Genomic DNA, 22189 nt, shown 5'->3' on the forward strand with positions numbered 1-22189 from the left:
CTGCAGCCTGAAATGATATTTCTGCAGTTATGACATATCACATATCCACAGGTCTGCGCCCAGACCTAAACCCTTGGTGCATCAAGGCTGCAGCACAAGAGGAGATGCTTTGCCACCTGTAATGGGTTCTGACTTTATGCATCACAGTCTTGAGTACTGCCCCGTAACGGTTCAAAGAAGCGCAGAAGTACACTGGGGTGTAGCCAGCTAAGCTTGTTCTGGCCAGCTTGCACTGGTTGCCAATATGTTTCCGGGCTAGATTCAAAGTGTTGGTATTAACCTATAAAGCCTTATACGGTGCGGGACCACGATACCTTGCGGAACGCCTCTTCCGATATGAACCGGCCCATGCACTACGTTCTGCTACGAAGGCCCTCCTCCGGGTTCCAACTCATAGGGAGGCCCGGAGGGTGATGACAAGATCTAGGGCCTTCTCAGTGGTGGCCCCCGAACTATGGAACAGTCTCCTCGAGGAAGTACGCCTGGCGCCGACTCTGCTCTCCTTCCGGCGCCAGGTCAAAACCTTCCTATTCTCTGAAGCATTTTAAGTTACACTGATTTACTTTTAAAATGTTTATTGTATTGGATTGATGATTGTATTTTAGTATTATTTTGTTATTCATTGTATTTTTATGCTATTTTATGTTCACCGCCCAGAGAGCTATTGCTAGTCGGGCGGTATATAAATTTAATAAATAAATAATAATAATAATAATACTCAGAGTAGACCCATTGGAACTAATGGATCTTAGCCATGCTCATCAATTGGAATGGCTCTGCTCTGGATCTGCTCATTTTAGCTACATCCCGATCAGCGTATTACTCTGTGCGCATGCGCACCCGAATCAGTTCAGCCTGGATCGGAGACCTGCTTTCAAAATGCTCGTCAGTGTTCCTGTTTTGTGTCTCTCTTTCCTGTACCCACCACTTCCGTTTCCTTTCCAGGGGCCGGCAACAGGAAGATGGTGTCTCACGAAGCTATGCTCGGTGGCAAGCTGGCAGCCAAGACCAGCTTCACGTTGAACCGCTCGGCAACCTTCCGGGTGGAAGACCTGACAGGTAGCGCGCAGCGGCTCGGGGCATTTTCCTTCGTTGGGGGTGTGGTTTTGTTACTTTCTGTTCAAGGGGCAGGTTAACGTGAAATGATCGTATCCCTGGAACGTGGCCCTTCAGGCTTCTCCGTCTGGCTCTTGGGGACTCTCCCGTGGCCACACCCCCTCCTTTCAGGACACACCCCTCGCAGGCCTGCTTCACCCTTTCCTGGAGTGCGTTTTGCTTGGCTGGGATTTGCATCCTTGAACTCTGGTCATGCCTCCTGGGTGGAGGGCAGAGAGAGGGGTGTGTGTGTGTAGAATCTAGCCTGCTGCACAAAAGGTAAACGTACTTTTGTTGCTCTGCCCAGTTTTCTCTGGCCCTGCCCACCACCAGCGCATGGCTCTGGGTAGGTTGTCCAGATGGGAATGCGGGCCCCGGGCTACGAAAGTTCCCCATCCGGGGTCCCTTCCTGATAGTCGCACCACGCCCCCTCGCAGCCACATGGCCACGATTCACCCTCTCTTCTGCAACTGTAGAACCAGAACAGAATTGCTGCGTGCATAGGCTTTCCTCCCACTCCGTCTCTGGGTCTGGGGACTAAACGTTGCCAGAAACCTTTCGATTTTAAGAACTCTGAAATGAAGCCAAGCGCGGGGCTGGGATTTGGGAGACCAAGGTACTTTGCCACAAAGCTCGTGCCTCACGTGCCCTAGGAGCCAATCGGCGCAAGTGAGGAGATGTGTGTTAGCTACTGAGAAGAGTCTTCTCAGGGACTGACTTGCCTCCTTTCACTCTGATTGGCTGCAATCAGCACGAAAAGACAAAGAAGCATGTTGTTAGCCAAGGGAGAAGAGTCCGTAACATGCTTGACTGATGGTAAACTGTGATGTGGGGGCTCCTGGGAGTCATGCTGGTTCGCTTGTACATACGGACGCTGCTGGGGCTCTGCTTCCCAAAAAAGTAAGAAGTCTGACCCCTCCACAACCCTGGACAACTATACCTTTGCCTGCGACAGGCTCTCCGGGAATGCTGCTGCCTGTCAATGCAAAGGAGGCAGTTCCCACACTGTGGTCTTGTGACCTTCTTTCAGGTGGTCCGTAGCGTGTCTGTAGACATGCAGTGACAAATCACGCCACACCCAACACAGCACGGTGCAATCAACACAGAGAGAGAAAAAAATGAATAAGTGGTCCACCAAGGCCCTCATCAATTTTCAAGCGGAGCGGGGGAGAGTTTGGAAACCCCTGTAGTAGTCAATGCTGAGCAGGATATAAATTTAATAAATAATAATAATAGTCGATGGACTAAAGGTCCGACTTGAGGGTCCCCGTGCTTCCGGGCCTCTGAAAAAGGCAGTGTGGGAGAACATGCCTTGACCGCACCGCTTTGGTTGGGATTGATTCGAACAACCCAATGCCCCCCTCGCCTTTGTCATTCGTAGGAGCCTCCTTGTACCAAAGGCTCAAGGAGTATGTGTTGACAGAGGAGGAGCTGAAGGAGCACGGTTACCCCCTGCCGTGTCCTGAGGTGTCGGGCCGTGCGGTTGTCTTCACCTTGGAAGAGAAGAAAACGACGGAAGGTAAGTTGTGCTGGCAGGGGGGGTCTGCTACTGGCCTAGCGAGTCTTACCTTGGGAGCCGTCTGCTCCGAACCAGCATGGTGGAAGGGACTAAGAGGGTGTGAACATCAGGAGGAACCCTGCAGTGCTGGATCAGGCCAAAGAGGGCCCATCCTAGTCCAGCATTCTGTTCTCACAGTGGCCAACCAGATTCCCCATCTGGGCAGCCCCAAAGCAGGACCGGAGCGCAGCAGCAACTCTCTCCCTCTTGAGATTCCCAGCAGCCAGTACTCAGAAGCAGAATACTCGAGGTAACATACAGCCATCGCTAACTAGCAGCCATCGATAGTCTCCTCTTCCATGAATTTGTCTAGTCCCTTTTTTTAAAGCTGACTGTAAGAACAGCCCTGCTAGATCAGGCCACTGCCCACCAGGCCAACGTCGTGTCCTTGCTTGTGGCCAGTGGGATTCCTCCAGGGAGCCTACAGGCAGGGCGTAAAGTCAAGAGCCTCTCTCTCGCTGTTGTTTGCAAGAAGAGTCCTGCTGCATGAGGCTAAAGGGAACCCATCTAGTCATAGAATAGTAGAGTTGGAAGGGTCCCGTAAGGCCATCCAGTCCAACCCCCTGCTCAATGCAGGAATCCAAATCAAAGCATTCCCGACAGGGGGCTGCCCAGCTGCCTCTTGAATGCCTCCAGTGTTGGATCCAGCATCCTGTTCTCACACTGGCCAACCAAATGCCTCTTGTGGGAAACTTGCAAGCAGGAGATGAACATGGCAACAGCTCAGTCCCCGCTTGGGATTCTCAGCGACTAGTATTCAGAGATAGACTGCCTTTGGCCCTGGCAGTAATATACAGCCGTCTTCGACCAGCTGGGGGTTGTCAGAAGACTCCTTCACAGACCTACAGCTCCCAGCGCCCTTAACAAACTACAGTTCCCAAGATTCTTTGGGGGCAGCCATGACTATTAAAGGGGTATTAGAATGCTTTAAATGTGTGGTTTCGATGTGACTAGGCTCTTGCGATTCAAGTGAAATCTCTTGGGGCCCAGTCAGATTTTCACGGCATAGATGGATGCCAACTTTCAGTCCAACCTTTGCCGGGCATCAGAAGCGAATTTCCTCTCCTGAACCAAGTTAGGAAGCTGGCATTAGAGTTGTTTTTTGCTCTGCCCGAGTAATTTTTATTTTCTAACTTTCAAGTCTCCGTGGCAGTGCTCTCATGGGCCATGAGGGGGCGCAGCTGTAGTTTGATTTGGTGCAAAGTAAAATGCAACATTCTTTCCTGTTTTAAGCCAGTTTTACATGGGGTTAGGAGAACAACCTGTGGAACTTTAGAAAGCACCTACCGTTTATTTAAAGACAGGGAGATAGTTGGTTTTCAGAAGGAGAGGATATGAATATGAGCGCCAGAGGCAGGTTCCTGGATGGAGCAAAAGGTGACATGCATGCACATCTCTCCCCCCACCCCACCCCACTTTCAAGGCTCCTGCAGAGTTTGCTGTCGCTGCGGCACTGAGTACATGGTGACCCCTTCAGGGAACTGTGTCCGTAAGGAGGAGTGCATCCACCACTGGGGGAAATTGCGCAAACAGAGAGGTAACCCATTTTATATATTTTTGTTGCATGTATTTTATCCCATGCCCACCCTTCCTCAAAAGGAGCTTAGGGTAGTGTATATACGATCCTTTCCTTTCTCCGTCCCCTCCGTTTTATGTTCACAACACTCCATGAGGCCAGGCAAAGTTGCTTTTTCCCAGAGCTCCGTTCACACCCTCTTTGGCAGGCAGCAAAGTGGGAGGACACATGATGGCCTTGAATCCGAGAGGCCTGGGCTTAGATCCCTGAAGCTCGCTTGAGCCGCATTCTCTGAGCCTGACCTAATGCGCAGGATTGTTGTGCAAGGCTTAAATGGGTTGAGGAAGGCGGGGGAGAGGCGCAGATGCCGCCGCAAGTGTTTTGGAAGGGAGGTACAAATGTTTTAGAATAAAGGCATACCAGGCCAAATTTAAGGCATCACCCCTGACCTAGTCATTACGCAGCTTCAGTGTGGCAGAACCGCTCCTTGAACTCGGCTTGCTTTTTCCTCTTCCCTCCCCAGCGCCTTTCCCTTTTGTATCGTGTCCCTTTGTTTTTATTTTTTTAACAAAAAATCTATAAGCCACCTTGAGTGCTTGACAGAAAGGCAGGATGTAAATGTTGTAAGCAAGCGATCCGCTGCACCAGGACAGCCTCTGTTCGGCCGTGAGCGTTTGTTTCTTGGAAGCGCTGCCACGATGCATCGGCCGCGGCGTTCTCCTGCTCAGTGCCGCCCTCTCCCTTTCAGTTCCAGGTGGCTGGGAAACCCATTACAACTGTTGTTCGGGAGCAGTGGGTTCCCCTGGGTGCCAAGTCGCAAAAGTAAGTAATTTCAGCTCACTCTGTTCTATTTTGTGACATTCAAATGCCACCTTTCTTTCATTGTGGAACCCAAGGTGCTGTGCATGTCGTTTCCAGGCAGTCGCTCATCAGGTATTGACGTAGGCGCAGGGACGAGCCGCAGCTCAGGGACAGAGCAACTGCTTTGCGTGCAGAAGGTCCCAGGTTCAATCTCCAGTGGCATCTCCAGGTGCGGCTGGTAGAGACTCCCTGCCTGAAACCCTGGAAAAAAGCTGCTGCCAGTCAGTGTAGACAATGTTGAGTTAGATGGACCAGTGGCCCAGCTCAGCATAAGGCAACTTCCTAGGTCCCCAAAGGGAAGGCTCGCAGCTGGGCGGTCAGCGCATCCACTTTGCACGCAGAAGGTCCTGGGTTCAGGCCCTGACAACTCCAGGTAGAGCTGGGAGAGACCCCTTAGCCTGAAATCCTGGAGAGCTGCTGCCAGTCAGTGTGGGCTTTGATTTGGATTCCTGCATTGAGCAGGGGTTGGACTTGATGGCCTTATAGGCCCCTTCCAACTCTACTATTCTATGGTTCTATGGGCAATACTGAGCTCGATGGCATTGGTAGAATGCCGTCAGTATATGACTGAGTCGAACCACTCTGATTGGCAGTAGTGCGCTTTCTCTGGCTCTCGCTCACTTGGTCGCTCGCTCTCGCTCTGTGTCAGATTTCAGCCGCGTCTGTATAACAGCATCAGAAGAGCCCTGCCGCCGGGTCAAGCCGAAGGGGGCCCATCTAGTCCAGCATCCTGTTCATACGGTGGCCAACCAGATGCCCATTATAGGAACAGCAGTGAACATTGCCCTCATGGCTTGTAGCTATTAATAGCTCTATCCACCTTGTTTTTCCCCTCTGAATACCCCGAAGGTTCAACCACATGAGGAGCGCCCCCGCAGGATCGGAACGAAAAGCTCTGTCTAGTCTAGCATCCTCGGTCCCAGCAATTTTATTTTATTTATTAATTGAATGTCTCTCCCACCCTTCCCTAAAGGGCAGCAGCCAGACAGTCCTAGGAGGCCTGTACACCCTCCCCACATTTGGCTCTTCAGAAGGGAGACCGCCTCTAAACCCGGAAAGTTCAGGGCGCTCATGGTGAACGGCCACGGAGACACGTCCTCCATGAGTTTGCCCTGTCCCCTTTCAGAGCAGGCTGAAGCCGATGGTCCGCTAAGCACGGGCGAGGCTGAGCGGCAAAGCTTTCTCCTGAAATTGGTTGGCTTCTTCTGCCTCTCATCTTTTTTTTCCTCTCCCTTCCTCCTCAAGCAACACGTCCACGATGGCCGGAAGGATAGCCTGGAAGGCTTTGTGAAGACGTTTGAGAAGATGCCCAACACGGACGGCAATCCGGGCATCTACGCCTTAGACTGTGAAATGGTGGGTGGAGCGGTTCGTCGGGGATATGTGCGTGTGTGAGGCTTGAATAATAATAATTGAAACCCTGTGCTCAGGCAATCCAAAATATACTGCCGCTGTCAACTTGAAACGTAGGTATACCAGGGGTGGGGAACCTGGGGACCTCCAAATGTTGCTGGACTCGCACCTGCTGTCAGCCTCAGGAGATGGCATGGCCAATGGTCAGGGAGGAGGAGGATATTAGCATCTGGAGGGCTACACATGTTCCCCATCCTTGAAGTAAGAAGCATCAATCCTCATTCTGCGCAAGAGATGGAGGAATGCCTCTATTTAGAAGAGGCATTCCCTTCCTGAGAGGGGGAAGTGCCTCTTCTTGGATTAGGGCTGGGGAAACCTGTGCCCCCCTCCAGATGTTGCTGGACTCCAACTCCCATCTTCCCTGAACATTGGCCACGCTGGGTGCTAGAGGGCCATAGGTGTTCCCCGCACCTGCTCGAAGAGGCATTCCCCTTTCTCTCAAGACTTCTTCCAGCGGGCAGGTCTGTTCCTCAACCACGGGGAAATAACCACAGAAATAATAACCATGGAATAATGGGCTCAAGTTGCAGGAAGCCAGATTTCAACTGGACATCAGGAAAAACTTCCTAACTGTTAGAGCCATATGACAGTGGAACCAATGACCTAGAGAGGTAGTGGGCTCTCCGACACTGGAGGCATTCAAGAGGCAGCTGGACAGCCATGTGTCGGGAATGCTTTGATTTGGATTCCTGCATTGCACAGGGGGCAGGACTTGATGGTCTTATAGGTCCCTTCCAACTCTACTATTCTATGATTCTATGAAAGAAACAGCCTTAAACGTTGTAAGAAATGTCTTGTCCTCTTGATTCCTACCTACCTAGACTCCAAATCTGCCAAGTGTTTGGGTTGCAGAATTAGGTTGGTGAACAGGGATCAGCTGCCCATGAGATGACAGGAGCCCTTCTGTAACCCACCCACCCACCTTCTTCCTTTGCATCCACAGTGTTACACCAAGCTAGGCCTGGAGCTGACTCGAGTCACCGTGATCAACTCGGAGCTGAAGGTCATCTACGACACCTTTGTCAAGCCCGACCACAAGGTTGTGGACTACAACACCCGGTAAGGACCCAGAGACCCAGTTTGCATGTAGCGCCAAACCGTGGTTCATCTAAAACATGGTTTAGCATTGCTCTTGCTTAGCTGTGGTTTGTTTACTGCCAGCAATCCATGATCTGAAGCTGTGGTTTGTTGCTGGCTTACAAAACTTGGTTTGCTTGAACTGTCACTGGCCTTGCGCACAGATCCAGCATCCACATCAGATGCTCCCCGAGCTACATAGGCACGAACAGCGTCTAGGGACAAAGCCTTCCAACACCTCTCCCCATATCCCTGCTCTAAGAAGTAGCATTTCCTATTGCTTGCGCAAAAAAAGAGAGAGATGCCTCTATGTAGTTATGACAGAGGGAGAAAAACTTTTTTCTATCCACTTTCATAGAATCATAGAACAGCAGAGTTGGAAGGGGCCTATAAGGCCATCTAGTCCAACCCCCTGCTCAATGCAGGAATCCAAATCAGAGCATTCCCAACAGATGGCTGTCCAGCTGCCTCTTGAAGGTCTCCAGTGTCGGAGAGCCCACTACCTCTCTAGGTCATTGATTCCATTGTTGTATGGCTCTAACCGTTAGGAAGTTTTGTTTTAGTTATTTATAAAAATCTTTACATACTGCCGTCTTGCAAAGCATGCCGCCTTGGGCTCCTTTTGGGAAGGCGAGCGAGATGTAAATTTAATTAATAAATTAATTAAAAACATCAGGGAGGTGTACAGGAACATAAAAACATTTCCAAGAAATACAAAGCAATCATGAAAGTGGCTGGCCGTCCAAAACACATTTTAAACAGCTGCAGAGGCCTCGTCAGCGCAAAAGCAAAGCCTTCAAGGGATGCCTGAAAGCCAAAAGCGAGGGTGCCTGCTGAATCTCTGCCGGAAGAGTGTTCTGCAGCGTGGGTCAGGCAACAGCAACACTCAGTGCCTTGGTGCATGGTTGAGGCCAGTCAGGCCTCTGTAATGCTGGGGGAAACCAGCAGCGCTCCTCCGGATGATCTCAGTGATGGGGATATCGGGGCTCAGGCGATCCTTAAAATATCCTGGGCTCAAGTTGTTCATTGCTTTGCATATCAGCAAGAATTGTATATCAGTTGAAAACGGGATGTTTTGGGTGAGGTACGTGTGCCTAAGAGTTAAAGGATGTGTCCAAAAGGCGACGGTTCGGACCTGCTCAGTGATGCCGATCTTCTCTTACGCAGATTTTCAGGCGTGACGGAGGCGGACCTGGAGACGGCGTCCATAACGCTCCGGGACGTCCAAGCGGTCCTCTTGAGCATGTTCAGCACGGACACGATCCTGATAGGGCACAGCTTGGAAAGCGACTTGTTTGCACTAAAGGTAAAGAAAAGGGGGGGGCAGCCACCGTGTCCTGGTGAGCCAGGGTGTTCTGCTTGTTTGGGGTGGGGGAGTTGAGCAGCATAACGGGGGAGAATATGCCCCCTCCCTAGCTTGTCCAGGCTGAGCAAATTGGCCACTGCTAGTTTATGCAAATCCACCGTTTTGCCCACCCATCCCCCACTAGTGTGGGCACCCCGTCCCCATTACCGTCCCCCAGTATCTTTCCCAAGCGATACCTTTCCGAAGCGTACCCTCAATCCGAAAAGCTGCTTTAAATGACAAGGGAACGGAAAAATAATCCGACCGGGTCACGTCTCCTTCTTTCTGGCAGCTCATGCACCGCACGGTGGTCGACACAGCGGTTGTCTTTCCTCACCGCCTGGGGTTGCCTTACAAACGGGCGCTGCGCACCTTGATGGCTGACTACCTCAAGCGCATCATCCAGGACAGCGGTGAGACTTCGGAGCTGGGAGGTGGGGGGGCGGGGTAAGATGGAGAGGAACCCTCTCTGGTCCTAAATCGTAAAGTGTCCTTTGCTGACCCGGCGTCCTTCAGATGGTTTTCGACTACAGCTCCCATCAACCCCAGCCTAGCAGATCAGCGAAGGCTGCTTTAAAGCCTCAAATGCTAGTTTTCCTTCGTAGGAAAGGAGTTCTTTTATCCTTTGTCTGATTCCCCCCTCCTCCTTCCCTTTTTTTTTGTAAGAACTGCCTTGCAGGATTAGACCCCGAAAAGGCCCATCTGCTCCCAGCAGGATGCGGAGGCAATAACCATCTCCTTAGTGTATTAGGTAAAATCTGCCTCTGAACTTAGGGATTCCATAAAGACATAGTTCCCTCTGTTAGTCATCTTCAAGATCATTTTATGCAGCCAAAACAGCATCACCCACTCAGGTTTTGGCTGACTTGGGAAAACCACATAATACTTCAGGGGGAGGGGGAATCCTCCAAAAAATAACCCAGTGAGGATTAAGCATGCTCAGTGGCCATGGAATGGCTGCCTGGCTTTTTAGGGAGGGGGGGATGGTGGAATGGAGTATCCTGGAAAAGGGCGTAGCTGGCTTTCCTCGATCCCTGAACAGGAGCCCTCCTGTTCAGGAAGTAAGGCTAACTTTGGTTGCCAAGACCCACATAATGGCTAGTCCAGTGCTGCATCCTAAATGTAGTCAGCTGAGAGGCCTCCCCGAAACCCTTGGGCAGAGCAATCACGGAGAGGCCACCGAAGGGAGTCGCACCCGTTGCCTTCCCATTTTTATCTTCCAGCATCTGATCTCTCTGAGGAGAAAACAAGACAAGCTCCCACTTCTGAGGCTCTTCTTTCGCAACTGCTTTGCAGACCTCGTATATAATTCTGTTTATTAAAAGGAGGCTCTGTGCTTCGTTCTGAACAGTTGTACCAAGTATAAATAATGTAAAGCAAAGCCCGCTCTGGGTGAGAGTTGCCTGATCTGTTTTTAAACCTGAGCTGCGTGAACGCAGAATCTCTTTCAAAGGGGTAATGTGCACACAGGACATAACCTCTGCCCTGTTGCACACGAGACCAGCCCACCTGCCCATCGTCTGCATGGACAGACAGCCTAATATATATTCCCATCGCTTCTCCCAATATTCCCAGTCTCTGGAGGTCCTCGTTGATCGTCCAGGGGAACAGATTATGTGTTGTTTTTTTCTCATTCCTCGATAGTGGAAGGTCATGATTCCAGCGAGGACGCCCGCGCTTGCATGGAGCTGATGATCTGGAAGATCAAGGAAGACGCAAAAGTGAAGCGGTGACAAAAGGGGCCTGCCGTTTTTCTCCTTTGTGTCTTTTCCAGCAAAGTGCAATAATAAGAACAACAAACCCTCCAGGGAAACTGTAACCGGTAGCAGGCACATCCCCTGACTTCCCCCACCCCGCTCTGAGTTTGCAGGTATCCCTACGGAGCTGGTAGTAGCGTCATCACTGGACACCTCCCCTCTGTGGGCGCACGGCTAGGACGGAAAGCATATGACCCCCGCGAGGCTCTGCCATGGCCTCACCCAAACAACGTGGTAGACCCGTCGGAGGAGTCAAGAACCAACACCTCCCCCAAATCCCCTCCCTATTTACGAACGTTGGAACAGTTCGGCTTCTGATTGAAACATGGTCTCTCACGCTTTGCGTAGGCTGTGGCATTTGGACACATGGGAATTGAAGACGCTGGGTGGTGGTGGTTGCGGGGAAGGAAAGAGAGAGAGAGAGACGCAAGCTGTGAAGGGCTTAGATTGTGCTGTGGGGAGAGCAGCTCATTTGTAGTGCTGGTGGAGAGGCCTTGGGGTTGGGGGCTGAGGTCCAGTCTGTTGGCCAGGCGATAGGACTACAGGAACAGGGATTTTGAGCCTTGGGACATGGTTACAGTGGAACGTCCTGTTGGTGCTGGGGGCATGGAGGGCCTCTGTGAAGCCAGGTGGTAGGGGGCCACAGGAAACAGTCCAGCCTCAAAGGGGTGCATGTGGTCTCCCGTAGCGTTTCCCATCTCTCTGCAACTTCAGTGTAGCAGCTGATGTGAAACTGGTTGATGGGCAGGGGGTTGGTGCATGCTGAAATTGCGGGGTGGGGGAAGCAGCAGGGCAGTGATGGGGGAAACTCACTAGCTGCCGCCTCTCCCTTGTCAAAAGCTCAGGCTGGGTTGTAGCTCTTTCCTCAGCCCCTGCGGATTCCTCGTTTGCCCTCTTGCAGCTTGTTGCAGCTGCCAAGAGAGGGAAGGACGTGCAGCCGTTTAGCGGCAGCAGGTCACCTTTGGCTTTGCAACGGAGGTGACGGATTTTCAACTTGTGGAAATATTTTCCCAGCCGCCCTGCAGGAGTCCACTTTCGAGGGCTGACCCCTTTCTCAGGCCTTTGCCATCTTCACACTCCCCCGGCTGCCTCTTACATCAGGGACCGTTTGGCACACAGCTCGCTTTCTGATTGGTGCTGAAAGTGCCGCCACCGGGGGGCCGGGGAGAACACATACAACTACCACTTCTTCCCCAGTAGAGAACCATCCAGGTTGTTGCCTCTTTGGATTAAAATGGCATTGAGGAAAGAGGAGAGGCTCTTGAGTCGCCTTCTCCCAAGGGCCCAGAGGCGATAGCTGGAACTCAGCTTGCTTTGGAGAGGGGAGCGGTCTTCCTGTGTTGCACCCTGGAGGGAAGATGATGGCAGGGCTGACCATGCCAAGGGTTGCAGGTGTAGGAACCTCCCTGTACCAAAAGTACAAGCGCAGCAGATTTGAGCTGTGTGAACAGCCAGTTCCCAAACGAATCTCAATTTTGCGTGTGGTGCCTGCGCTCATTCATGCAAATACCATTTACCCAAAGGGGTTCCCCTCTGGGTGTCAGTTCTCTGTCACATCCATAATACTAATTCTCCCCAAAGTGCGTGCCCCACAGCAGCCCAGGATCATAGAGGGAGCCATTCGTACAACCGTGTTCACCACCTGCCACATGACCTGGAATTGGTGGTTGTGTGAATCCTGGCTAGGGTTGAAAACCCACGAGACCCTTGTGGGCCTTAGCCTGGGCACTCCTTTCTAAGTCTTTCAGCCCCCTCCCCCACTCTTTAGAGCATGCCACTTTTCATTTCAAGCTCAGCCGTGGCACTTTTTACAGCACTAGGAAGTATTCCTAACACTGGCTGCTTTCCTTAATGCTGCTTTTGCCATGGGAAAACGTGACCCAGCTCGATTTGGGAAGACAGGAGTGAGAATCTGTGCCCCGGTGTCTAAAAGGAAAAGGCGGTGGTTGCATCCAACGTCCTTCTCAAACCATGCATATATATACACTCAGTATGAGTGTAAATGTTTTTAGGGATGGAATGAGTTAGAATACCAGGAGGGGGAAGCGTTTTGGAGTTACCTGTTAATCAAGGGGGCATATCTGCACTACAAGCTTTTTTTGCTGCCCTACCTCCCCACCACCACCCCGAAAGAACCTGGGAACTGTGATTTAAGGAGAGCACCTAAAATCCTCTCTCTGAAGGTTCAGGCATTTCCCCCCACTACCAATGGGACTTAAAAGTCCTCTGGGATTCAGAGGCCGTTAAAACTAATTCATTCCCTTTAAATATCTGCTGCCATGGTTTGGCCTTTGCTGCCTTGCCAGCTAGAAGCAGCTTTCAGTCTGCCCTCTGCTCCTTCCTTCAAGGACAAGATTATGAAGCGAGTTGCCCTTTCTCTCTTCTCTGGCCCCCTTAATAATAATTTAAGAGTGCAGGTTCCTCCTCGGTTGCTGTCCGACGGCGATTCCCACACCTCTCGTTTATAACACTGTATAGTTAATTAAATGCTGTCAACTTTGTATATGCGCAACTGTATAACTGTTAACACTATTTTGTAAATGTTTTTTAAATTAAAAAGAAAAACTCTCAACCAGTTGTCGGAAGCGTGACGGTTGTAAAAAAACACACCAAACGAACCAAAATCGTGCTTGCTGGAGGGCGTATCAGAGACAGGACTCGGAATTTGGTTGAGTCCTCTTAAAAGGCTACAACTTCATCAGTCATTTTATTTACTAAAATCCCGTGGCCCATAGACCCCTTGTCCAGTTTAAACCTGAATGTGGCCCTCCAGACCTCTCCATCTGGCCCTCGCTGACTGTGCCCCACACCCTCCTCAAGTGCTTTTGCCTAGCTAGAACACGTCCTTGAAGTGTGTTAATGTTCTGTGGGTTTTTTGGCTGGGTGGGAGGAATGCCTGTGTATGGCATGGGTTTTTTTGCATGGCTGGGGTGTATCCTACTCTGAAGGTAAGAGGCATGCATGCTTTGCTCCACCCACTTTTTCCTTTGGCCACTCCCACCGCTAGCATGCAATCCCTGTAACTGAATGCGGCCTTTGGACTGAAAAGAGTTTCCTTTCTCTGGGCTGCAGTGTGTCAGCTCTTATGGTGATTGGCTGTTGGAGACGAGTAAATAAAAGGACACCAGTGCTGGCCTGCAGTGGATGCAAGATTCTGCTTCCCAGCCGTCCTCTGCCAAATAGCACGAAACTGCTGCTACGATGGTTAGATTTGTACACTTGTACAGTTCTGGTTGCCTCACCTCAAGAAGAATCTTTTGGAGCTGGAAAAGGTTCAGAAGAGGGCACTCTGTGGGTTGGAGCAACTATGTGGAAAGTTGGCAACATTTTGGGCGTTGTAGTCTAGAGGAAAGGTGGGTAAGGCGGGCATGACAGAGGTGTATACAATTACGGTGATTAAAATTATGGTGTTGAAAAGGTGTGTAGAGAGCCAGTGTGGTGTAGTGGTTAAAGTGCTGGACTATGACGTGGGAGACCAGGGTTGGAATCCCCACACAGCTCTGGGTGACCTTGGGCCAGTCACTGCCTCTCAGCCTCAGAGGAAGGCAATGGCGAACCACCCCTGAATATCTCTTACCATGAAAACCCTGTTCATAGGGTCACCATAAGTCGGGATTGACTTGAAGGCAGCCCAGAACAACAAAATGGGCATTACAGCCCCTGTATTTTAGCTGTTGAAGGATAAGGCTAGGAAGGGCTACTAGCCAAAATGGCTATCTTCTCCTTCCACTGTCAGAGGCAGTAAATGCCTCTGAGTGCCAGTCCTGGGGGGGATCGCAGGGGTGGAGAGTTGCTGTTCCATTTTCAAAAGGTGTGTAAAAGTGTGCCTGTTGTGAAGAAGGATCGCTTGTTTTCACTCATGCTAGAATCCAGTTTTTTTGGGGGAGGTTGTCATCCAATAAAGCTGCATGTTGGAAGATTCAGGACAGAGAAAAGAGGATTTCTTCACACAGTGCAGAGAGGCCAAGAGGCCATGATGGCCCCCAGCTGGCAGTTGCGGAAAAGGAACGGGCTGGCTTGTGCAGCTGTGGCAAGCTGAGCAGGCCCTGGCCAGCTGGGGAGGACTAGCCTCAGAGGGAGGCAATGGGAAACTCCCTCTGGATACTGTTTACCATGAAAGCCCTATTCATAGGGTTGCCGTAAGTCGGGATCGACTTGAAAGCAGTCCATTTCCATTTTTCATATAGATAGATAGATAGATAATACAGTTTTGAAAGCAACAAACAGAACTTCACTCAAGCTTGCTCTGGATCCCTATAAGGATTCCGTTAATCACCTAAAATATATATATAAACATAATTGTGATTAACCAAACAGAGGTTTTTATTGTATTAACAAAACATTTCAGCTTCCACCTTCATCAGCTGCCAACATACAAATGCTGTTACCAAGGTGGCAGTTATAGAGCTTTGAGGATGGAATGCTCAGAGGGGCTTCCTTTCAGAAGCTAAGTACTGGTGGTACTGTCCTCCAGGTTCAGGCCATGTGGTGCCAATGTGTCCAGAGAGTAAATTCAAAAGTTCTCCCTTTTGGTCAATGCTGCTGGATCTGCTGGCATCTCTATCGCTGTAATGGAAAAGTCCAACAGGCTGTGACCCTCTATGTTAAAATGCTTTGCAACTGGTTGCTCCACTTTTTTGGTCAAAATTGCCGACTTGTGGTTCCTGAAGCTCGTGCGTAGGTCAGTTGACATCCTGGTCTTTTGCATTCAATGACATAAACCATATCGCAGGACCTGCAGGTGATGTTGTGTTTGATGTAATATGTCCTGCCTGTCCTAGTGCTTGTAAAAGTGGCTGTCTCCACCCTCTTCCAACTTTCCATTTTTACTCCTTGCAAAAAAATGACAGATTACTCTTTCGGGAAGTGCACTAGGAAACCTTGGAGCGCCCTCGATATAAAGCCCTCGAGGCAGTGTGGCACAGCTGTGAGGGGATCGGACTATGAGGACCTGGGAGACCAGAGTTCAAATTCCCCCACAGCCGTGAAGCTCACTGGGTGACCATGGGGGCCAGTCAGCACCTCTCGGCCTAACCTACCTCGCAGGGCTGTTGTGAGGATGCAGTGGACAGGCGGAGAACTATCCATCCCACCTTGAGCTCCTTGGAGGAAAGCCGGGATATTGATGCAGAAAGACAGAAAGCTCCAGGCAGGTGAGCTCTTGTCTCTTCACGAATGGAGCATCCACCTGCCTCCTGCCTCTGCACAGGCTATATTCTCCCTCTTAATAGGTTCCTTTGTTTTAATGTATTTTAAGCTTTGTTTTTATGATGCTGCCTAATATATAGACATTTGCCTTTCATTGCCTTTACTCTGCCTTTCCCTTCTGTAATTGTAGTTGCATAAAATCCCCACCGGAGGGAGCCGTTTCCCTGCTTTGGCATTGTAGTCGCATAAATACGCACCTTGCCCTGCTGTCATTGGAATTACATAAAATCCCCACCGGAGTGAGTCTTTTCCCTGTTTGGCCTTGTAGTTGCATAAAATCCCCACCGGAGGGAGCCCTTTCCCTGCTTTGGCATTGTAGTCGCATAAATACGCACCTTGCCCTGCTGTCATTGGAATTACATAAAATCCCCACCGGAGGGAGTCTTTTCCCTGTTTGGCCTTGTAGTTGCATAAAATCCCCACCGGAGGGAGCCCTTTCCCTGCTTTGGCATTGTAGTCGCATAAAATCACCGCCGGAGACGGCCCTTGCCCTACTGTCATTGTAGTTGCATAAGATCACCACCGGAGGGCACCCTTGCCCAAGTACAAGAACCCAACAAGGTTGGGGGGCGAGGGGCAGCGGGACTGAATTGTTGCGGACGGCAGGGAGGGTGCCCCGCATTGTAGTTCCGCGTCGTCTGCCAGATGACAGCTCGCAGGAGGGGAATGAGGGTGGCTCACAAGAACCAAGCAAGGTCGCCCGGGCGAGGCCTTGTCGGAGTGGCGCAAGCGCAACGGAAGCGACGAGCATGAGCAGCAACAGCCTTCTCAACTTAACTCTATGGGTATTCCCAGTCGCTTTAGGAGCGTCGCTGTCGGTGACGATAGAGCGGGGCTTGCTGGGAGTTGCAGTCTTCGTCCGGCGCGGCGCTGGGAGCTGTAGTCCTCCCGCCCTCTTTCGTCATGGCGCCAAGCGCATGCAACGCCGTCCAATGAGCGGACAGGGAAAAGGGAGCCGGTGCTTTTGTCAACAAGACCACACTTGCGTGTTCCTCTATGGAGCAGATTCCCGCTGCTTAGCAACCTGCGAGATACGATTGGGGGGCGAGGGGCAGCGGGACTGAATTGTTGCGGAGGGGAGGGAGGGTGCCCCCCACTGTAGTCCCGCGTCGTTTGCCAGATGACAGCTCGCAGAAGGGGAACGAGGGTGGCTCACAAGAAGCCAGCAAGTTCGCCCGGGCGCGGCCTTGTCAGAGTGGCGCAAGCGTCCCGGAAGTATCTGGGACGCCCCAGCCTCCTCGCCTTGCCTCTCGCTCTCTGTCCCTCCTCCCTCGTGCCGCACGGCGCATGCGCTCCTGCGGGCGGCGGCGCGGATAGCGGCGGCGGGCAGGGGGGATTTCGGGTCGGGGTCGCGGCTGGACCCCGCAGCGCTCATGGAGCAAGTCAAAGTACAGATCGCCGTGGCCACCGCCCAGGAGCTGCTGCAGGTGAGGGAGGGCGGAGGAGCTCCCGCGTGCAAGCGTAGTCTACCTCCCACGCGCACACAGTCGTGGGCGGGAGGGGCTGTTGCTCCTTGCAGGGAGGACGGGCCGGGGAGAACAATTGAGAAGCGCGGACGTCAGTCCAAACGGAGCGCCCCCGCCTGGTAGGCTCGGATGCACCCCCCGTCCCCCCCGGCCTTGGGGGCTAGTCAGTGGCTCTCAGGCAAAACTACCTCACGGGGTTGCTGTGAGGACAATAGTCGTGGGCGGGAGGGGCTGTTGCTGCTTGCCGGGAGGAATGATGGGGAGAATAAGTGAGCACCGCGGACAAAAGTTGTGGCAACTTTTAATACATTTTGGGGTGGCTAAAAAACATGGCAAAGCAGCGAAAGGGCGCCCTCGTGTGGGGACAATTTTTAAAGCGCTTTGAGGGAATAAAACCTTGCCAAGGCAGGGAATGTCCCCCCGTGTCGCAGCCTTGAACAGGAGAGACCGTGCGCGTGGCTGAGTGTGGTGTCTGGATGCTTAACGGCTGACGCGCAGCTTGAAGCTTCTTTGGACGCGGACAGCCATTCAAACCGAGATCATGTTCAGGCCGAGCAGACGTCGGCAGGGCAGGGCTGTGGGTGGCAAATGCAGAGCTTGGCAAAGTTACTTTTTTGAACTACAACTCCCATCAGCCCCAGCCAGCATGGCCACTGGATTGGGCTGATAGGAGTTGTAGTTCAAAAAAGTAACTTTTCCAAGCTGTGCATCCCTCCAAATGGATCCTTTCCTTTCAGAGACGGTCTGCCGCAGAATTGCCAAACACGGGGGGCAAGAACGCAGGCAGAGCCGCTTTTGCAGATCCGGGCCGCTCTCCCTGGCCTTTTTGCTTCTCCCCGGCCCGCACGCTCCCTGGCCCTTCTTCACAAGCTCCTTGGCCACTTGTGCCTGGCCGGGTTGTGCCTGGATGGAGGATACTTGGGGGAGGGTGTGTAGAAAATAAGCTACCGTGAAAGGTAATCTGTATCCCCTTTGCTCCGCCCACTCTTCCCTCTGTCCCTGAACACCACTTGCATGTGGCCTCCAGAAGGCAATGGGGACTGAAAAAGTCCCCAGGCCTGAAATAGAAAAGTCATCTATGACTTGGGACCCTTTGCCAGTCGTAGGTCCAGATTTTCCCCTCTGTTTGCCTCAGGGGCATTCCCAGTTGTGTGCGGTCAATGCAGCCCACCCTCTCTTTGCCCAACCATGCCGCACATCAGTCCAGACCACCTCCTCACGATATCCCTGGTATGAGACTGTATGTTGTGTGTTTGGACTCTGGGGCGGGGGGGGGGGGGCAAGCCAACACTAAAATGCACTTCCCTGTGCTTTTACGGTTAGAAGGGGTTGAACGGTTAGAGCGCTAATGCTATAGCTCAGGTGCAGAGCATCTGCATGCGTGCAGAAGGTCCCTTGTTTGATCTCTGGACTCTCCAGGTGGACTGGAGAGACTCCCTGCTTAAAACCCTGGACAGCTGCTGCCGGTTAGTACAGGCACTGCTGACCTAGATGGTTGGAAGTGCAACCCAGTATTTCCAGATCTTCGCGCCCTCTCTTGCAAGCGTCACTGTTGGTCTCTTTTCCTTGCAGATCCCAAGGGAGACGGATGCCACTCACAGCCCTGCACCATACCAAATCCTCCCAGAGGAGCCAGGTGGGAGCCACTTCACTTTGGCTTGTCTGTTTGTTGTGAAAGTGTTTACGTGCTACCAGCTCATACGATATAACGTGGCGGTGTACAATGTTCTGTACGATAAAATACAAAATAAAAACTGGAAAAAAATCATTAAAGTGACTGGCTGATTAAAAACATAGGCGTGTCTACAGAAAAAGGTCCTCAAGAAACTCCTGAGAGTCAAAAGCGAGAGGGTGCCCGCCGAACCTCTGTTGGAAGAGCGTTCCACCACCTAGGACTAGTGACGCTCAGTGCCCGACTTCTGGTTGAGGCCAGCTGAGCTTCTGTAACATGGAGGGCAGCTAACAGCCCTCCTCCGGATCATCTCAGCGATCAGGCCGGGATGTAAGTGCTCAGGTAGTCCTTAAGGAAAGCCAGTGGTGGTGTAGTGGTTACACGAGTGTTGCATTGGGACCAGGGTTCAAATCCCCACTCAGCCGTGAAGTTCCCTGGGTGACCTTGGGGGCCAGTCATAGTCTCTCAGCCTAACCTACCTCTTAGGGTTGTTGCGGGGATGAAATTGGACGTAAGCTCCCTAAGTGTGAGGGATTAAGGCGTCTTGACTATAAAACCCCAGCTAGCAGATCAACTTCTCCTCTGTGGGCCTTGCTTAAATGTTTCCCGCTGGCTTGGATGTGAAGTTTTCAAGAGATTCATTCTAAAGTTTGGTTTTTGCATCTAGTAGGGCTCGCTTGGGAGCACTGGGGTGAGGAGGACCCATAAGGACTTCAGTTGGTGGTAGGTTTGAGTTTTGATCTCCATAGGAACAGTGTTTAGATCGTAAGTCTTTGCCACAATTTTGGTAAATAGCTGCAATTCTAGTTTACCCTGCTCACAGAAGGATCTAATGCTCTCCTGGGCATCCTGCGTCCAGTTCTTACGAGGCAACCGACTGGAAAGAAAAAGCACCACCGTGTGTACCCTGTACCAGTCTGTTATTTCCAGCAAGCAAGTAGAGGCCTATAGCAAGATATTAGAGCCTTATGTTAAGCATAGATTCAATATGTATTTGCTAGTGAACCTGAAGGCTTGTATTCCCCTTTCAGGCCCCTGCATTCCATAATCATCTGAAAACTTAAGCTAGGAAAGGGCATGATGACCTGCCCAGTATAATGCTGGGAATGTACCTTGTTAGTAAGAGAGAGGCATCAAAGGAGCCCAATCAGGCATATATTCAAGAATATGTTATCAGTAAGGTGTTTTATAGATGATTTAAGCCTAGGTTATAGTCCAAAAGGTAGATTAATGAGCAGGTGCTTATTAGTGAAGCCAGGATGGACGAGTCAAAGGACGGTCAAGAGAAAGATAGTATGCCAACTACTTGTTAGCAAAGATAGAGATGAAGATATGGCCAACATATAGCTTGCCAAAGGAGTGCCAGGGAGTTTCCATATAGTTTTCTAGCAATTAGTTGGCTTTTGAAGATGTCTTGTGAGAAGGTCAAATAACCAGTTATTGGTGTTATGCTGTAATGTTCAATGCATGAAAAATATCATTTGTGTATGTAACCCTGCCAATATTGTATGTAATCATGCCAATGCCACATGCTAGCTTCAATACTATAAAAGTGTTGCGTGTGCCCAATGGGGTGTTCAGTCCCAGCCAGCTACTGCAGAGCTGTGCGGCTGTTCCACTTTTATTGGGCTACTTGGCTGTATGCTTGTAAGTTACTCAATAAATTTTAACTCTTTGTAAGCAAACCTCTTGTCTGCATCTCATCTCTGGTAACCCAAAACAACCTGAAGTGACACACACCGTTAAACTGAAGACCCTTGAGGTTGGGGGCCCTGCCTCTCCAGAGACTGAAATTCTGCAAATTCAGCCAGTGTGGTGTAGCCGTTAGAGTGTTGGACTACGACCTGGGAGACCGGGGTTTGAATCTCCACACATCCAGGAAGCTCAGTGGGTGCCCTTGGGCCTCTCGGCTTACTCTGCCTCACGGAGTTGTTTTGGGGATTCAGTGAGGAGGGGGAGAACCACGTATGCCGCCGTGGGCTTCTTGGAGAAAAGGTGGGATATGAATCGAATACCTAACTAACTAACTAACTAAATGAGAAGGCTGACAATAAATAAATGCAGCCGCATCAAACAATGATGCCTAGGAGGTCTCCTTTCCAGTGAGAGGCCAGGCCAGAGCTTGCTTACTTTGAAGCAAGGCACTTGCTGCCTCTCACTTCCAATCACACTCTGGGCAGACAGGTGGGACTGTAGAATCTACTCATATAGAGCACCTGGAGCAGGTGTTTGGAGCCAAGGCCTCAACTATGACCTCCTGGGAGGCTTTTCCCAGCAGCCAGGGTGGCCTAGTTGGGAAGAGCTGTGGGTAGCAGAGCCAAAGGCTGCAAGTTCAAATCCCACAGTGAGATCTTTTCTTTTCTAGTGGCCGCCCAGGAGGTCTGGCGCCTCAAATATTAGTTCCGAAGAGATTCTCCCAACGGCTGGTGTAGCACAGCAGGATGAGAGCTTGGCTTGGGAAGCCAGAGTTTGAGAGTTCAAATCCCCACTTGTGCCTCCTGGGTCTGAAGGGCCAGCCAAAGATCACCCCTCCCTGCCAAGGCGAAGTGCCCCCTCCCTGTCGTTGGAAGGATGGGTGGGGGAAGCCTTGGGCAGCAAAGAGGGGGGAAAAGTAGAGTTTTGCGGCTGGGGCGGCCTGTATTCTTGTGCCAAGAGACTAAGTCCCAAGATTTTTTCACCTGGGAGCTTGACTATTGCTCCCAGGTTACTTAGGCTGTCCTCCCCAGCTGGCCAGGACCTGCTCAGCTTGCCACGGCTGCACAGGCCACCCCCATCCTTGTCCGCAACAACTGCCAGCTGGGGGGCAACTGGGCTCCTGGGGACTGTGCAGCTTGCCCAGGGCTACACAGGTGGCGGGGCACGTAACCCCTGAGCCACTCACTGTGGGGTGATCTTTGGCTGGCCCTTCAGACCCAGGAGGCACAAGCGGGGATTTGAACTCTCAAACTCTGGCTTCCCAAGCCAAGCTCTCATCCTGCTGTGCTACACCAGCCATTGGGAGGAACTCTTCGGAACTAATATTTGAGGCTCCAGACCTCCTGGGCGGCCACTAGAAAAGAAAAGATCTCACTGTGGGATTTGAACTTGCAACCTTTGGCTCTGCTACCCACAGCTCTTCCCAACTAGGCCACCCTGGCTGCTGGTGAAAAGCCTCCCAAGAGGTCATAGTTGAGGCCTTGGCTCCAAACACCTGCTCCAGGTGCTCTATATGAGTAGATTCT

At 51.5% G+C, this 22189-nt stretch overlaps 1 protein-coding gene across 3 annotated transcripts in view; it reads left to right on the forward strand.

Annotated features, from left to right (window-relative positions):
- Positions 1-13194, forward strand: part of REXO1 (RNA exonuclease 1 homolog) — a 41003-nt gene extending 27809 nt beyond the window's left edge. For 2 of the 3 annotated variants that reach the window (XM_061600920.1, XM_061600923.1), the window contains exons 8-16: positions 946-1059; positions 2477-2614; positions 4077-4190; positions 4918-4991; positions 6276-6386; positions 7387-7502; positions 8688-8826; positions 9158-9278; positions 10510-13194. In XM_061600920.1, coding sequence (XP_061456904.1) covers positions 946-1059; positions 2477-2614; positions 4077-4190; positions 4918-4991; positions 6276-6386; positions 7387-7502; positions 8688-8826; positions 9158-9278; positions 10510-10598 — 1016 coding nt within the window. In that variant the 3' untranslated portion in view covers positions 10599-13194. Of the gene's footprint in view, positions 1-945; positions 1060-2476; positions 2615-4076; positions 4191-4917; positions 4992-6275; positions 6387-7386; positions 7503-8687; positions 8827-9157; positions 9279-10088 lie in introns of all 3 variants that reach the window. The other variant, XM_061600922.1, reaches the window with a different exon arrangement.
- Positions 13195-22189: the final 8995 nt, after the last annotated feature.

This window comes from Rhineura floridana, chromosome 18, assembly GCF_030035675.1.
Source record: "Rhineura floridana isolate rRhiFlo1 chromosome 18, rRhiFlo1.hap2, whole genome shotgun sequence".
NCBI classification, from domain to species: domain Eukaryota; kingdom Metazoa; phylum Chordata; class Lepidosauria; order Squamata; family Rhineuridae; genus Rhineura; species Rhineura floridana.